General features: G+C 43.3%; 1 protein-coding gene across 2 annotated transcripts in view; it reads right to left on the minus strand.

The window, feature by feature from the left end:
* Positions 1-18,269, minus strand: part of LOC109635298 (cadherin-4-like) — a 212,267-nt gene extending 193,998 nt beyond the window's left edge. For both annotated transcript variants that reach the window (XM_020096410.2, XM_020096409.2), the window contains exons 1-2: positions 17,957-18,269; positions 16,696-16,807 (exon numbers count right to left, since the gene is read on the minus strand). In XM_020096410.2, coding sequence (XP_019951969.2) covers positions 16,696-16,807; positions 17,957-18,013 — 169 coding nt within the window. In that variant the 5' untranslated portion in view covers positions 18,014-18,269. The remainder of the gene's footprint in view (positions 1-16,695; positions 16,808-17,956) is intronic.
* Between the last annotated feature and the right edge of the window lie 839 nt (positions 18,270-19,108).

The following is a 19,108-nucleotide window of genomic DNA, read 5'->3' on the forward strand; positions in this document are numbered from 1 at the left end:
TCATCAATGTTATTCATTGCAAACACTTGAAATTTAGAGATTGTGTCTATGCTCATAAACGTAGAGTATGTGTAATATCATGTGCAAGTGTTGATGTTTGGTATTTGCGCCCTACGATTGTCCTAGTTGCTGCAATCAGGGGTCCTTCCTGAGTGTGGCCCTTGATGCCTGAATGCTCTGCGTGACATTTTGTGGTAAAGGCCATTGTAAACAAAAGCATGCCCACCAGCAGTAACAGCACAAATTCTCTACCTTCCTCAGTGAAATGATAAACTCATCCTAATGTCTCCTTTATCTGTCTTTTACAATTATCTCAGTTGTGGTTCAGGTCAATACAAACGTTTGAGAGTTGATAAAGGGTTGTTTATATTCCTCCTTTCAGAGAGAAGAGGCATTAAATATTTGCCGTTTATGCGATGGCACATGGTAATAATGGGTAGTGGGTTGAGTCAGATTTGGGTTGTAGATTAAAGCAGATCTTTTGGGGCAGGTGCTGAATGTTGGCTTTCATAACAGCTCGGTTAGGAGCGAATAAAATAAAACCTTGAATAAATGTTGTGTTAGTTTCTCAGTGAATTTAGAAAAAGCACAAAAAAAACCTTTTCCAATTTTCCAGGGTAAAGAGTTGAGAGAACTATAGACTTCTCAATCTCCTATTACTTTTCCAATAAGCTCTATTCTCGGTAACTGGTGAATGGCTGTCCAGGCGTTATGCATACAAATAGACCACTTAAAGAGGAAAAATCTTCTTACTTTGTTTTCTGTAAACCTCTGCAAAGCAACCTACTTAAGACAGATGCCACAGTTGGTCCATTAAGGAGCCATAACGTCCGAAACAAATGGACGCCAAGGAGGACAGTTTGTGAGCCAATACACAACTGAGTACCAATTTATACACTCCAAACATGGCAACAGAAGCTAACTGGTGCCAAAAGACTGGCACAGCACGCAACTGACATGCAAAGCACTTCCTCTCTTCCTCTCTGTCTCCGCACTAATTGCATGCACGCTGTTTTAGCAGGCATAAGTATACTCCAGCCAATTTGTTGGACAATAGAATCTCATTAATGATATCTGCATTGTGCTCCCTTACCCAGTCCATACTAGACCCCCTTTCACTGTAACACATCATTACTACTCTCACACAGTGGGAGCACTATTGGTTTGAATTGAACTGTGTCCATTGTCTTCTGATTTGTATTTATCACCTTAAATATGTTGTGTCTTGCATATTTACATATCATATATAGCACCCAAGGAATTAGTGATTGAAAGGGAAGGAGAAATTAATCATCAGTGTTGACTTGTGTTTTCACCATGGCAACACATTGTTCACTGGGTTTCAATGCACAATCTGAAAGGGCAAAAAAAGTTGGAGTCATCGTCCTTTCTTGCGAGGCCATTCATCTTATCCAATTCCAAATAGCAATTAGCCAACACATACCACCACAATCTAAATTGCATCCAGCACCTCACTCTGACCATGGTTCACCAATCCCATAATACACATTCCACGCAGCCGACCTCATCTCCTCTCCCCTCACACCCCCAGTGAGGTCATCTGTCTGGGTTTGAGGCTAACCTCTTCACCAGTGGCTGCGCTCTGCAGTGCAATTTGAAGGTTTGACATTAGCGAAGCAAGTCTGAGCTCGAGCAACTGGCAGCAATCGAGCAATTAAGACACTGGTGTGGTCACAGTGGTTTTAGCTTCAGTACAGTTAATGGTAACATTTCCTCCTCATTTCAGCAGCAGTAAAAGACAGTCACTTAGTTACAGAAAGGCTGAGTCTGACACAAGATGACACTTTTTCAAAGATATAAACAGACACTAAAACTGACTGTTAGCACTTTGATTCTGCAAATAAATAATGTTAAATCTTCAAAATCCATTTAAAAACACATTACAGTTTCACTGAGATGCCCTCTAGCTGTAACTGTTAAGAAATTTGATTAAGCAGCTATTATAACTTTAAAAAAGACAGAATGATTCAAATTAAATACAAACATAGTGTCCGTGGAAATTAAATCACACTCTTAAGCTCAATTACCCCTGTTAGAACTCAGTGGGATGTGGAAACAAACACACATACATATTCATACAAGAAAGGGAAGAGAGGGAGAGAGAGAGAGAAAGAGAGACAAAGGACAAACTGAGACGCATTGAGACTGATGAAAAATGCAGGAAGTCGTTTTAGTGGTGGCGGCGATTTCGCGAGGGAATTCACACGATTGTTGACTTCCATGTTGAGAGAGACAATGAGTTCAGCTTCATTGACTTCTACAGAGCCAGTGAAGCACAGTAATTACCATGGCTCAGACAAAGGAGGCGCTACCACCACAAACATTCAGCACTGTGGAGTCAAAGACACAAACACACGCATAAACCTTAACTACATTTTTAACGAACGCACATGGGCGCACAAGAAAAATATACAGGATCAAGGCAGACATTATTCTTCAGCCCAAGCAGCAGAAGAAGAGTGGAGGCAATTGCCAATGATAACGGCAGATAAACCATATCATCTGAAGTAGGAATGTATGTGCTACAGAAAAAAACATATAGACTAAGAGGTATGAAAAAAATGAGAAATGAGAATCTCCAAACAATCTAATCTGTCCTTGAGTGCCCTCCTGCTGCAGCATTGTTCTGTCAGATAAGTTGGGAGGCGCTGCAGAGGAACAGTGAACAGAGGAGGAGAAAAAAAAGGCAAAATCAATGCTAAGTCTCCACTTGCTACAAAAAAGGACTAAGGTGGAGGAAGGAGTTTGGGCAACTGAAGGCGAATAAAGGACTAAGGAGATGAGCATCACGTTGAGTCTGACTTGAATGTTTTGGATATAAGCGACACTAAAGCAACAATAAGTCACTTTCCAGAATATCATAATGTGTAAACACATCTTCACGCTTCTGAACATTCAAGTGTGCATTTTAATTCACTAGGAACATTTTCTCTGCGTCCAATTAATAGGTGGCAAAAAGAAAACGAGCCCATTCCTCCAAGTCAAAGATAAGCAAATCCCTTTTCCCCTGATGATGACATGAGAATAGTCTATGCTAAATGTGCAGACATCCCATCAGATAAGTGTAATATATACAACCTCTTTGTCTTCCAGCTCAGGTCACCCATCCAGGGCCTGTTTAATTCATTAAACCATATCTTAAGTGGCTGAACTGATGGACTTCCATTATTCAAAAAGTTTCCGAGCAAGTCCTCCACTACAATTACCTCCGAGCAGTGGTATCTAAATTAAAGTTAAATATTTAGAAAATCTCTGTAAAACTGCTTCAGGGACGGGGCTGGATGTTTTATGTGTTCGTTTCCATGATAAATCTGACTGCAAACAGAAAATCATTTGCCATGAGTCATGTTCTGAATTTCCTGAGCACTGTGGTGTTCCTTGTCCAAACATTCAGCGATTAAGGAAGGAAGGGATGCTTGTACATGTGAAAAAATGTGACACACACAAACACACACATTTCATCAGGGTGGATTTACAACAAGACAGACATTCATTTTACCAAGGTGAGTATTTTGGCGCAAATGTCTGAACAATGTGGATTTTTGGAGTAATAATGAATATGAAAATTAGAAAGTGAAAAATTTCTATAAGCAATTAGTACAAAAAATTACTAATGATTCCTAAGATGTTGTTAATAAAACTTTGTGACAAGGATTTGTGGCAAAAAATACAACCAATGATGAAAATAATTTAGAAAAGCACTATTGGAGCACATTTTGTAAAATACAATATTCCATATCGGCATCGCCATCTGCAAACAAACAGCTAACACCCATAAGTCTGTGACAGGTTCATATCAGCTGATTTTTTCATCGGCCAAATCTGCTCTGATGAACAGTCACCATATCAGTCAAGGAGATCATGTCTACACAGTTAGTAAAAGGGAGCGTCGGTATTATTGGATAGAATCTAAAACCTTTAGACAAAGAGGAATTTTAAAAAAATAAAAAGATGCTGGCAAGACGGAGGTGAAACCAAGGACAATCACTCATTGATTCTTTCCGTCAATAATACTAATTGCCATTCAGTTCCTTACTTTGCTCAGCTGCCTTACACTGCGAGTCCACAAATTTCGCTTTGTTCATTGTGGTCTGACAAGGCCCAGACATCTGCATTGTTTAGGAACTCTATCAAAGAGTGTAGACAGAGAGGTAAGCTTTGTATGTGCCACGGATGACTGGCAGGGACTCTGCCATACCTGACTGGACTGATGCCACGCTCGCTGGTGTGTCTGCAGGTTTTGCTTCAGTTCTCCAAACTGGAAAAAACAACCATGAGTCGACGCACTGTTAAAATGCAGCATAACTCATTGTTGTCATCATCTAAACAAATCACCGAAGCCTGCTCACTGGTCTGGTTGCTGCTGCCAGGCTTCATTAATTATCAGAGGAGCATTTCCAGACTAAATTTCTTGTTTTAAAAGAAACAGACTAGCTTGATGAGACTATTGCTTGCTTTCTCTCTCTCTCTCTCTCTCTCTCTATGCACACTGACCAACATATATCTATTTATTCATCTATCCATCCATCTTAAACCTATTCTCACACACACATGCAGTGCACAGAGAGAGCACACTCTGTTAAACTGAGGGAGTTTCTTTGTTTTTTGGCACAGATTAGTGCTTCAGCTGTGAGGACAGGACAGCCCAATTTGTCAAGAGGGTGCATGGAGCTAATCACATCAAAAGAAACTGCTGCCCAGGATAACATCAGCCCACAAGCAGGAGACCTTGGTCATTAGTCCACATCTGCAGGACAAATCACTTCTCTGCTGATATACTGACGCGCGAGCAGGACCGTGCCTAGTAAAACTCGCAGCGTGGTATTGACATGAGATAAACAACGCAGAGCAAATTTGATGGGATGAATAGAATGTGACGTCATATTTGACTTTCGGAATTGTCTTCTGTTCAGTGGCTCACGCCGTAAATCTCCAAACGGTAAAGTGGTGCTGCAGTGCACACTGCGGCAATCATGTGTATGCAAATGTGTATGTGCTTCAAAGAAAAATGGCTTTTCTCTATGGCACAGTTACATTTAGAGTGCCTTTGCCTCTCTTCTGCTCAAGTGGAACTATGGATCAAATGGATAAAAGATGTGTCCGGCTCTTCTCTATAAGAAGGAGCAGGCATCTGCGAAGAATATTCTACCTTCTTAGCTTTAACAGAGTGGTGCCCTTCAATGCAGTATCATTTGTCTCCATTTTTGTTTTCTGTCCAGTGGATATCACATCCGACTCGGCATTTCAGCACATCCTCCTCTGAGAAAACCAGCCCTCCTCTCGGGCTTTGTTGGGCAGATACACGAAGACGGTTAGAAGACGGACCGCAGCCATTTAGACTGTTATTGGACCAAAATGCTGCCAGTTGCTGGTTGGGAACCAAACCACTAAGACACTTATTTACCTAACAGTCAGGGATAGTTTACCCAAAAATAAAAATTCGCTCATTATCTACTCACCACAATGCCCGGAGCCGCGTTCACGTTCGTGCGCACACGCTGCACAAACTCTCGCCTAAAAACCCAGCGTTAATGACATCATTTCAAGCCGAATGTGGATGACACCACAGGAGGGAGGCATTTTCTGTTGTTTTTCTCTTTTCGAGAATCGGTCACTATTTACTTCAATTGTATTTGGTTTGGCTGAAACACTGTTTACCCCTGTGACTCCAAAAGTGTTTTGTGGACTCAAATACTTCACCCACTCCTCAATCGGCATAGTGGTGAGTAGATAATGAGTACATTTTCATTTTGGGTAAACTTTAGTAGAATCACGACATGGTAGCATTTCAACCACAGGTACTCCATCGTCAAAGCTAGCATTAGCCAGCAAGTAGATTTAGACAAATTGGGGGGGGAATTGCTCATCTCTTTACCCATAATCATGACCTCTATCTCATAACTGCAGAAATCTCTGTCAGTTACTATGACTTTAATAGTTTCAGAGAGAAAGCTGCAACCGTGATTACCACAGGCCAAACAAACAACCCATTCCAAACAGGCGTATTTACAACAGGCACTGCACTCGTGGTCTTGATCGTCAGAAAGTGATAGCTGCACTCACTCAACTCACAAACAAACCTAAAAATGTACATGTGTGTGTGTGTGTGCAGTGTTTTTATTGTTACATACCTAATGAGGTGGTCATCAGTAACGACTACAAGAACAAAGCCTCTCTGACTGGCAGCTAATTCAAGCTCACACACGTTACCTTTCACGTGGCTGAGCAGGCGTCGTTACGCTCCGCTTGTGTTCCGTGATTCCTTTTCATGATAGATACGACAATGTTGTTGTTGTGAGGTACTGTAGCGTGATGAGGCCAAGCCTTTTATCAACATTTCCACTGATTATTATTATTCTGCTTCCACGTTTCTTTTTCTCTCCTTTGTCTCATTCGGTGGAAGAGACAACAAACTTTCTCAAGTTCAATCGTCACCAACCAGCACCTACGATTTTATACACATACCCACTCGAGTCCATTGCAGACAAAGTAGACGTACACTCGCTGTGATGCGTAAAGAGACAAACAAAGAACGCATCCAAAACCTATTTTCTTAAAACACAACAGGGACTGTCAAATTGCTGTCACTAAACTTTGTGATTTACCAAACCATGAATAATCTGTGCATAAATTAAGTGAAAGGATAATGAGAAATGCCAGACTTTTGTGATGAGAGGAAATGGAACGCAGCAGTGGCCAATCAACTCATGAAGATTGGAAATAGAATCACAAACCTCACCTGAGAAGAGAAACATGCAGGGATGGAAATCCTGACTGGAGAGTTAATAAGCCTCCATGCCTCTGGTGTCCGACCAGCTGTAAATTAATTTGGAGGGGCTTGTGGGTGGACGTGGGGAGATGCGTTGCTAAGGATAAGATGCACTGCTCCATCTCTCATTGTTGGGGGGGGGGTTCTGTTTCTCTGTTCCTCTTCTGATCTGTCATCTCTTGCCACCCGTGCTGCCCAGTGTACCCCTGCAGGACGATGTGATTGACTGCAGCCAACGCTCAGTGCGTAAGGTGGCCAAGTCCAACAGTCACACGATACTCATCTATATCCATTAAAGAATTTGTTTCTGATGGAACGGTTAAATATCAGTTTGCTGCCGTGCCAGCCATTTTCCCCAGGTCCCCCCCCGTGCTGTATGCATCTATTAACAACAGCAATCATATGTGTCGTGGCAGAGTGCTGACATTTTCTTACACCGTGTCTTTTCATTGTGCTCTGGGCACTTCTAAGACTCTGCCAAATACTTTCTCATGTGGAAGACACTGGCCACGAGGAAAAATACTGAGGGATCAACACTGCTGAGACTTCAGTGGATCCGGGTTTTATTAGGTGCTGGTGGTCGGTCAGCGGTGGGGCTGAAATGCACTCTGTGAAGACGCCCAGACAATATCACAATAATCTCCTTATGCTCCCACACCCTCTCTCCGTCTCCAAATCTTTCTCTTTCACCCCCACAGCCCGGGGGTGTCTGCCTGGGAGGCACGTCAGCATGTATCTCCCCACAGTCTGTCTCTCTGCCACTGTGGCAAATCAATTCTTAATAAACCATCTGAAGGCTTCCTCCGCTCTACCTTTCATTTCCCCTCCTCGAAGCTGCAGGGCAAATTAGCCTGCCAAGAGGATGAGGGGGGAGCAAGCAGCAGAAGAAAGCAACAGAGAGGGGAGGGTGAAAGAAAAAAAAACAAGCTAGCAAACACCTACAATTAAATTAACAAATCACTTCTCTTAATTAATCTGGGAATTTCAACAGAACTGTGGGTTTGGGACGTGACTGACATGGCTAGAGATCCCCTGCATCTACTTTTGTTAGTGCTGCTGGAGTGGAGAGGCAGAGAGAGGTAAAGGAGGAGAGGAAAGGCAGATGAAAGCTTAATAAAAACTCTCCACAGAGCTCCCTGAGCAGAATAGCGAAGCCGTTGCCCCCCCCCCCACTTTGGTTTCTTCTTCCTCCCACTCCCTCATATTCTCATCATTCCCCCCTTTACTCGGCTTCATCTCTCTTCCACTACAACAATCTATATGTTTCGACCCTCGTTCACTCTTCACCCTTCTTCTCCCCTTTCTAATTTTCCCAGCTTTCTGAAAACCCGTGTTTGCTAATGAGGTGTGGGATTGACAGCTGGATTACACCTTCGCTTTGTAATCCTTTCATTTCTGTATTTAGGATAATCACCTAAGCCCACCAGCCCCCTACCCCCCCCAACCAGGGCATTGCTTCCTGCCTCTGGGGAAAGTCAATGCGTGTGCGTCATTCGATTGTGTGTGACTAACCTTAGCCAAAGCCCCAGTTCATAGGAGGGCAATAAAACATTCATTATCTCCACTGTACACTGAGGCAAACAATGTGCCAATCATCATACAGGACCACCAACACTCTGCTGCATAGTTCATAACCCAATGAAAGGTAGAGTGAACCCATCTTTCTGTCCTGGAACAGTGAAAGCGTCTGCTGCTTGCCAACCTCTCTGCAGCTCCTCGTCCTCTTTTTATTTTACCTCACAGATGAGCAAACAGTGTCTTTTCCTTTGCTCCTCCAGCCATTCTCCTCCTCCTCCTCCTCCTGCCCCCCCCCCACTGGAGCCCGTTCCCTCTGCGGCCACAGGATTCACTTTGTTTTTGATCATTCTCAGACTCAGAGCTACACAACTTATCTGCTTCTCTACATTCTCCCAAGCCCAGAGGAGGGAAGCGGGGCCTTTCATTACCCTCGCTCTGTGCCGCCTCCTCTGATGTGCTGAAAAAGACAATAGACAGATGGGGAGAGGAAGAAGAAAGGATTCTGACCAGTGTGCTTTTAAAAGTGTGTTGGTCCCAAGGCTTGAAATGGCTGGTTCACTAGTCTACATTTAGTCATAGAGTTCCACCAGTCATATTACAAGGCCTTTTGTAGCCTTACAAGCAGAGAAACACTGCACCATGTACTGATTTACAGCATTTAGCTTCTGACTCAAAGTTCTATAGAATTACAGCAAAAGCCTGGTTAAACTGCAGAAAGGGATGCCACAAGAACAGATACTTCTGTACCAAGTCAATCCCAAAATTCGAAAAATGTTACCGTATCGAACAATACCAACCCGCCGCTGCAGGACAGTTGCCTGCTCTGACACATACACACACATATATAGAGACCTATTTGTTTTAATATATAACATTTAAGCATTAAAGGGTGAGTTAAAGTGAACTTTGCACAGTATATTTTCATCTTCTACACATTTCTTCCTTAACTAGTCAATCAACACTTTGAGCCGAGTATCAAAGTGTTTCATGACTCTACAATGTGAGGATTTGTTGCTTGTAGCTGTTTTACATTTAATGTCAACACATTAAGTAGCTTATCTTTATTTGAATAACCTTTATCATCTCAGGATAAAAACATAATGGAGGTTTTCAAGGAATAATTTGCGAATAGGAAAATAAGTAGTCAAATAGTTGACCAATTCTCAGATGGAAATAAGTCGTAACATTACATTTTGAAGGTTACCTCTTAATTTGCAATGCAACCAAACCGGCCAGAGTGTCCTTGAGCAATAATTCAACCACAACCGAGAGGAGTGCCTAACTAACCGGCTAACTGCCTCGAACCACAGGGAGATATAGAGATCTCCCTTTTGGGGAAATCAATCAAGTCCGTCAAAAAGCCAAGATCTATCTCGACATGAATCATCAGACGCTGTTTGCAAAGACCACAGCTCCTCTGAAAGCTCCTTTGTTAGCCCCTTATTAGCTTTTAGCCTGTTGAATAGCGTAGGCCCAGACGCTGTGGGATTCATCATTGTCTTCTGATTAATTAACATTACTGGCACTCTGTTTGTCGACCCCGACTCCACCACCCCTTTCTGCCTCCGTCCCCTGTGTTGCTGCACGGCTTCCTTGTTCAGAGGCAATGATTCGCCTGTGTGCTGAACTTAAGAACTTAATGGGGAACATTCACAGGGAGTTCAGGACACAATTAGTGATTACCAGACAGCCATGTCTTCTGAGGGCTTCCATCCTCCGTTTCATCCTCCCTTAACAAAGACGAGGGATCTTCTAGCAAAGGGAATAGCATATGAGGCTGTAATGCTCATGGATTTGTCATGCCCACATTCTCAGAAAGATCATACACTTCTGCTGGTTGATAAGAACACTGGGAGAAATGGACAGAAGTCTCCTTAATTAACAATAACGATCCCACCTCAGTTTGGCAAAACTGGGCAGCGTGGACAGATAATAGAGAGCCGAGTTAGAGGTGAGAACAATGAGCCATTTTGCATATCCTTTTTTTTTTTTAATCACTCGTAAGAGGAGTTTTCTTAACAATGGCTGCAAAAGAGCTTTCAGACCACTTCTCTTTGATTACGTCTTATTACAAGGAACACTTTAAGTCACAGAATCATCCAAACTCATCTCCTGCATATTTAATGCACCCAGTGCTTGAATGGTAATAGAATTTGAAAGTTGAAACAATGCAACAAAAGACTTTTCGCACTGCAAAATGGTGTCACCCGTGTCTCTGTCACCTCCACCGCTGCCAGTGTATGTTTATCGCAGCGCCTAGAGAAAATGGAAAGTGATGAAGCCCCGATAGCTGAATCATCACTTTAACGGTTGCCTTCACAGTGGCTTCATTTCTAACTGAATCAATTAGGCTGTAATTAAAATGCTGCCATAGACAAATAAGAGGCAGTGGAGGAGTAAGGAGTGAGTGGGCAGGGAGAGGACACCACAGTGTTTGAGCCTGGGCCCAAGCTATACTGGAGCTGCAAGGAAATCTGGAATCCAGTTTTAATAATGTGCCATAATGGGCTTTCTGTTTATCCTTTGCATGTGTTTGCATGATTGTGCAGTAACAGAGATACCATTCAGATAGGGTTAGGTATATATATAATAGCACCATAAATGATAATGTGCTACCTGTTTTAGTACGTAGAACTTTATCTTATATTTCCTCTTCTAGCCTGAGAGGAAAGTGTCTCCCTCCCTCCCTTTCTCCCTCCCCTCACCCTCCCTCTGACAGTAGCCCAGCTGAAGGACATGGTCAGTGTGTGACTCTCGAGTAAAAAGAAAACAGCCTTGTAGGCTTATAGCCATCCTGCTGGTCTAATCCCCCGTCTACCACATCCCAGTAAAAAAGCAGTTCTGGGGGCGTCTTGCATCATTCTTGTTCCTCATAACAAACTATTTCACCAAAGACAGCAGGGACACCTTACAACAGCTGCTCTGGAGTCTTAATCTGACACTACCGACAAAAAAAACCTTCTTAACCTCACACAAAATGTGCATGTGTGTGTGTAAGAGAGAAACGGCGAGTGGAGAGAGGGGGAGAGAGAGAGAGAGAGAGAGAGAGAGAGAGAGCTACCAGCGGCCCCTTGTCATCTTACAGCCTTCACAGACCATCTGTGCATTAAAGAGCTGGAGTCCGAGCAAAGTATTTAAACGGCTTTAATGTCTTCAGGAGGGCCATAACCTTGGTCCTGCAGGACCCCAGATTGAGCATCATACTGAGGTAAGAGGGCTCTTAATGTACCAAGCAGATGACAAGGATACAGAGTTCATTCACACACACACACACTGCCGGGTAACTCAATCTGCAGGAAGTCACCCCCATTTTTTTTTTCGTTTGTCCACATTCCTCTACCCTCCCTCACTGTCTCCGCTGTCCCTCCTCCCAAAACAAAGAGGGGAGAAGATGTCAAAAATCTCATTAAAGTATAATGGCCTCCACCTGCTTTCTTTCCTTTCTCATTCTCTCCAGCTTGCCTTTCTAATGACCAGCTTGATAAAACCTGGAGGGTACCCACAATGCACTGGACAACTACCTCAGTGAGCACAGTGTGTTCAACCGCAAAAACACACACGGCAGACACACTAAAAGCACGTAATTGTTCCACGACATGTGTTCCCAGTATTAAACACAAAGAAACTCCTGCAGGTGTAACGTCTGCCCCCACTGTCGAGCTCATAAAGCACTCACGTCTGGGCCTGAACGGGGAAGGAAAGGCTCAACCATGAGGCTAAATCATCTATATGAGCCTCACTGGAAAATCTGCACACAATTTCTTTAAACTATTACACACACATCAGGTCTGAGGTTACGCATAAAGTAAATATATGTCAACCGGCTATTTGTAACAGCTCCCAGGGGTCAGATTACCCTCTGGCCCGAAGCACATAAACGAGCACCTCAGTCCGTCTGTACGTCTGTCTTCACCGCTTCACTACACATCCAACAAATGTCGTCCTCGTGCGTTTCTCTCTTTAATAACCATGGAAAAGGGATGTGTCTGTTCCCGTCTCCGTGACTGAATATCCTCACAAGAATTAGCCAAAAAGCATGTAATGGTTCAAACAGATGGTGAAGAGAGAATAAGGATTTGTGTTGTTATTCTGCATTATGACAGAGATTAGATTGTAATGTGAGAGGAGGGTGCAGCAGACACAAAGCAACAGTGAAGAAAGACGGGACTTTGCAACCGATTAAATAAACTGAAATACCATGATCCAAAACTAATAAACACAAAGAGAAACAGAGGACATGATTGAGGCTGAAACAAAAAGGAGCAAAGGAGGCTGTATTCCAGCTAATCTCCATGAGGACGCCTGTCTGCTATCAGCCCAGATAACACAGCAGGCTGTGTGTCATGAGATTTCGGGCAAAAGGTAAACAGGAAATCAAAACAATCTAATTCTGTTTGAGGGTGAAGAGGAAGAGAAAACCAATGTATTGTCCATCCCTATAGAGCGCATTAAAAGAAATGGCATCTTTTATTCAGGGTCCTGTGAGTCACTCCTTCGAACCGGACCTCTGTCCCCACATCACTGGTGCTGAAACAGTGGAGTGTGTGTGCGGTTTAATATTTTAAGGTTTGTGTTTAATGAACCATGTTGTTTCTTAAGAACATGCATTAAAATGGGGGCAACGTGCATACCGGCTGTCATCTGCTATCAACTTTTAAGTTTGGATGAGAAGGTGATGAAGATGATGTCCGGAATACAAAGCCTGCAGCTAAATAACAGCTCAGCTATAGGATTCTGAAAAAAATCCCCTAAAGCCTGTAACAGCAAAGCTTCAAACAACCAAAGCAAGAGAGACTCATCACACAGGGCCTTCTGGATGCCCGCTGGAAGAGATTTTTGGAAATATTATCCTGGAGAAAATTACAGCCCTGAACAATTTGTTTTATTCAGAATGCAAAGCCCTCGTATCCATTCCTCATGGTTTCTGGTTATTCTCGAAGTGGGCAACAGCCAGAATACGCTATGAATGAGATGGAGACAAGGTGCCACTGAATAGAGAAAGAAGGGATCTGGGTCAAAGATACAAGGCTTACATTTTAAACGCCAGCAAATAAAGACACTGCAAAAGGCATTTAGTGTGTTGCATGTGTGGGAGGAGGAGGTGTAAGTTTTATGTTTTAGGTGTTCAGAGGTTATATAGAGACAGAACAAGTGCTTAAAGTGCATCAGCAAATTTATGAAACACAAAAGCAGTCCAGGGCAAGAGCAGGAGGGTTAAGGACAGATCTCATACAGACTTTCACTGTCCCTGATGAGGTGCTGAGGGATTAAATTCCCAAAATACAGGAAACTAGCATCAATGGAAATTCTAAAAGCAAAGTGAGGACTGCAAGGAAAATCTCCATTTCCCTCTGACGAGTTAAACTGTTAATATGTGCATTCCCATACTGGATCCCAGGCAAGAAGAAACATCAGAATTCATCAGACCCGTCTTCCTCTGTTTCTCTCTCACACACAGAAACCATCACAACCACAGTCACACATGCAGCAAGTGAGGGGGGGGGGGGGGGGCAGCCCGAAACCACCAGTAACCAAAACAAAGCACAAGGTCAGCACAGTTCTGTCACTGAGCTGAACCCAGCCTCCCTGGCTTTCATTACCAGAACAGAATCAGAAGAGGGATGCAGGGACACATGGGACGATGTTACGTTTGCCGGCTCTGTTTATCTGTGCGAGTCTGGCCGGGGCCCAACTCACGCTCCCTCGTCTGCGGGATAAAAAACCTTCCAAACATCATGACAGCATCAATTGTTGATGCGGTTATCAAAACTTTAAATTGGGACTGAGTCTGACCGTATAAAAGAAGAAACACAAATCAAACCAATTGTCTCAACAATTTTACTTTAACGTTAAAAACTATTTTTTGTTAAAATGCAAAGGAAGAATACTTTCTTTCAATTCTCAGACACCACAATCTTATTCTGTAAAAAATGTTCAGGGTCATATTGCACCAGCAAAAAGCAGCAGTGTCCCATTTTTATGTGTGTTTCAGCCATTAACTCTGGTAACTGGTTTTCTGGATACATAGAGAGCTAATCAATTCTCTCAGCAGGAACAATGCAATGTGTAGTACTTAATGTTTAACAATGAAAACTCTAAGTTGGTCAAAACTCCCAGATTGTTTTTTAGAAAGTGATCTAAATTAGCTTAACAGCTAATTAAAAGAAAATTAATCAAAAAAGGAGTTGTGGGAAAGTGGACATGGCTCATGGTTTGACTGAAAATGACTAAAAACAGAACAGAGAAGCAAAAGACATAATGAAACCATAAAAAGCTGTTTTTGTTAAGCAGTTTTTTTTTACAGTAATAAAATGAGAACAATAATCTGCAAAAAAAAAACTGCTACGTGTCAAAGATTTATCTTTGGTTTTGTTCTCAGTTTTGGTTTTGTCATATTTGCTGTAATGGTTTCAACAACCACACGGGGCTGTTACACTTTCTGTAATTTGGTACTTCGCAGTGACTCAAAATGATAAAATGTGAAATGCAACGCCCTCCTCCTCCCTGCCGACCTCCTGTCTAGACCCCAGCATCCTCCTCATCATGGCTATGGTCCTAGTTCTGTCTTTCCCATTATTCCCCTGATGGCTCACATGAATATATACAGTAAATGTTTGTGTGTGTACGTGCGTACATGTGTGTGTGTGTGTGTGTGTGTGTGTGTGTGTGTGTGTGTGTGCGTGTGTGTGTGTGTGCGTGCGTGCGTGCATGCGTTTTCTGTGCATGACTGGGTGTCATTACTCCTGCCCCCATCTGACGGTTTTGGGTTAAACAATGTTATTATTAAAGCCCTTCCAGAGTCGCTTCCTGCCTCCCTCCAGTGATACCCTTACCAACTATAAATCAACTGGCTGAGCCCTGTAAGTCACATATGATGCTGTGTGTGTGTGTGTGTGTGTGTGTGTGTGTGTGTGTTTGTGTGTGTGTGTGTGCGTGCCTGGCCACAGCAGCTGTGCTCTCAGATGCACGGGAAGACGACACTGCAGCTGTGAGTGTGTCAAGGCAAAAGACGAGCACCTTACTTTGGCAGGATCCCCCCTCAAGAGAAAACAAATGATGAATGTTAAACCACATTCTCAGGATGTGATTCAAGGGAATAACGTCAATGAATTTATGTTTTATGAGTCGACCGTGGTTTATTTGCTGTAATAACACATCTGACTTCAGAGTGGCTTCTTCTAAACAACTATAAAAGAACAAAGTGTGCGGGCAAATCACACAAATGCATCGATTGTAAGAGGTAAATTGAATTGGTAACGGTGAAAACAACCCTGCTAGACCACTAAAGATTAGTTATGTCAGAACAGAAGCACAGAGACAATTTCATCTCCCTGAAACCAAACCAGATAAATAATGCTCTGTGAAATAAATGGCTCCCGTGCAGCAGTGATGGCTCAGTCTGTGATTGTTTGTGATTGTGTTGACACCCCCTGCTGGGCTGAAGACATAACTACCACACACAGAGAACAAGCTCACCACCAGCAACAATGTCCCACTTCCCTTCAAGCTTTAATACACTATAGTTAGTGAAACACTTAAAATCAAACAGATTCCTTCCTTCAGACGTATTCATCACTCCAGCAAAAACACACATGTAGACATGAGAAAGAAAACAACTACATTTACTGTACACAGTTGTGCTGTGTATCAATATTCTAAAATGTGTCTGTACATGTTTGTCTGTATCCACACTCACATACTCAAGGAAGAACGTCTAGACGGTTAAGGAGAGTGAGAAATATATACTGTGCAGCTGCCGAAGACACAGTCGACCCACAAAAGAGCTATTGTGCGCCCACAGCAAAACAATACAGCTTAGCTAAGCTATGAGAAAAAAAAAACATGGGGATCAATAGAGAATTGCAATTAGCCCACATTGGCAGGAGCAGTGCCAGATTAGACACAGGATGTCGATTCCATTTCCTGCACTATCGGGCCCTAAAACTTGGTTGGCTCACTGTGTAATTGGAGCATCACCCATAAAACTGGATAAGACATTGTGGTGTGAATGTGTAGTAATGAAGATGATGATAATAACAGTAATGTTGAAGAGGTTGGGCTCAGTCGTAAAACGAAAATGAATAAATTCTAGGGTGATCCGTGTTGCATGAACATTAATTTGCCAGACGACAACAACAGACCAATGTGCTGACTTTACAGCAGCGAGTTGATCCTGATCAAGATACTGAATTTACATAGATTTTCCATACGTATAAAAGCTACCTTAATAATCCATCATCTACATGAGCTGGCAGAGAGAAAAACAAGCTACCAGACATTTCTCCTTTACAGGCCTTAGCAGAGAGAGGGGGGGGGCCTCTTGGATTCACAATGTAGATGGTCTTGACAAAATGAAAAAGAACTGACTCGCCAATTAAAGGTCTTACCTTTGAGTATGTCCTGGCCTTGCAGTACATCCCTTGAAATCAGCACAGAGTAGAAGCTTTGAGAGAAGCCAGGACGGCAGGGACCTATGAGAGCTTGCTCTGCATTATTCGTCTGGAAGAAAGAGAATACAATGTGAGTCATCGATAAACATGGATTTCATTAATTTCTTCCTTCTCTTTGGCCCTGAACCTATGAAGAAAGGCAGCATATATAACAGCAGTTAGTAGAAATATATTCAACAAGTTTATCAAATATAGCCCTGGGTATATGCACATAATACTCATACACTCTAATGTCTCAGATAAAATGTGTTGTGTAACGCACGCTCCATAAAGCAAGCAGATGAAATAGGTAGTGCCCTGAGGATTAAGTGAAACACAAAGTAAAACAAAAAAATTGGATGAATGCAGCAGCATTTTAATTTCTCACACCAGCACAAAGGACCTGCAAACACTCTGCAGAGAAACTTTGCACCCAACATTTATTGTTACATTGATCTGCCCCACAACACACACACACACACACACACACACACACACACACACACACACACACACACACACCAGGGCAGGCTGGTGTGTGCATGAAGGAGTAGAATGCATTAGTTATTCTCCTCTTGAAGGAGGAATAACGCAGCGCCAAAGTATCTGTCATGTTCCTAAATGTATATCAGCGCCATGATTTGAGTGTGGAGAGAAAGATTTAGAGCCACTCGGTGCACCCCCCGTTACAGGCAGCCCACAGGCGCCGACTTCATTCAGCTTTTATTGATTCAATGATGAGGTAAATTGTCTTAAAGCACCTTACAACTTCAATTTGAACTTATCGCAGGCTGCTAGGAAGCCTTCTGAATGGATGCACTGCTGAAATGAGCAGGAATTAGTTGCAGGCATCACCACTGGCGATTGAATTGTGCAACATCTCTTAACTTGTCGCAGCCCGAGAACCCGCAGCGATCCAGAGAAAAGCTCCGATCAGGATCACAGAGGACGACGCTGCTTCCTTTTTTACTTTTTCCTCTTTCTCTCACACACACAGGAATTCATTAAGGGACCAATTAGCGGGACTTGATGGGGAATAACAAGCGGCGCTGTGCTGCTGCTTCTGCAGCAGGACCGACGCTGGACTCCATCCGACTGTACACGACTTTCTCCAAAGCTTCATCCAAACCCTGCGCCTCTGAGACGCTGCCTCTCGTCGCCTGCTCCCACAACTCATCCACAAATCACATGTGTGGACGGGATAGAGGAGAAATCTCACCCAGAACGTGTCCAGGAGAAGCGCCGCTGTCAGGACCAGAGCGAAGTAGGTTCTCATGGTGGCGGGTGTACGCGCGTCAGGGCTGCGTGCTGGACGAGGAACCAGAAAAAAGAGGGGTCGGTTCGTAAATTCTTCTCCTCCGGTGATGCTGGTTTTATTCCCCCCTTCCTCTCCTCGCTCAGACTCTTCTGTTACGTCCCCTGTTTGCGCTCCGTGCGTTGTGCTGCAGCTCTGCCCCGAGTTTCCCCGGCTCTCTCATCCGCAGGTGAGCGCTCCGCTCGGCACCAAGGCGCAGCCAGCGTCACTCTCCAACCCCTCCTCCCCTCCCCCCAGTGCAGGAAAACTCCCCACACGCACTTAAAGAAACACTCGTTAGAGCCTCGGATGAGACGAGCACAGTTCTCCTCTCCAACGGGAACCCGGTGTGTGCCACTCTCCCTGCGACCCGAAAGGGTTTTACGCAGGTTATTGTTCGGTCTTTAATGCGCAAACGAATATGGAGGGAGAGCACGAAACCCTGAAACTTCCACCACAGCTGAACCACGTGACACGTTAACAAGCTGTGCAGCATAATGCATTTTCAATTAGGGTTTAATATCTTTATGTTTTCTTTCCATTAGTGTATAAAACTCTTACCAGGCTACACGAAGTGAGGCTACATATATCACGTGAGTACCATGTGACCTACAGGTGATCAGCACGTGTTCAAAAAAAACATTAGCATGCTGTGGCCCCACCCCTTTTAAGTGCTCCATCTTAATCACTATGAGAGAAGTAAATTGATTCTGTAAAGAGTCATAAAAGTGGCTCATCACGTGTTGATGGCTTCTCCACCTTCAGTCTCGGGCCTATGTGACATATTCAACACAAAACGGACACGCACACGACATCAGTCGCTGTTTTCATGATGTGATTAACTTGTTTTTTAAATGTTTACATTTTTCTTCGCATCCAATGCTTTTTTATACGGATGACTCTGAGTGATGAAATGCCATTAGCCGATCTTTGTGGCATGAAGTAATGGATGCACTTTTGAATAATTGATTTTCTGTGATATTGTGATGTGAAGACCACAATCTGAACTACCACAGTCTGCCACACTGACTAAAACCATGCAGGAATCCATTTGACAAAGAGTCAGACAGAGTCAAT

This window comes from Paralichthys olivaceus, chromosome 6 (genome assembly GCF_024713975.1).
Source record: "Paralichthys olivaceus isolate ysfri-2021 chromosome 6, ASM2471397v2, whole genome shotgun sequence".
In the NCBI taxonomy this organism is placed as follows: domain Eukaryota; kingdom Metazoa; phylum Chordata; class Actinopteri; order Pleuronectiformes; family Paralichthyidae; genus Paralichthys; species Paralichthys olivaceus.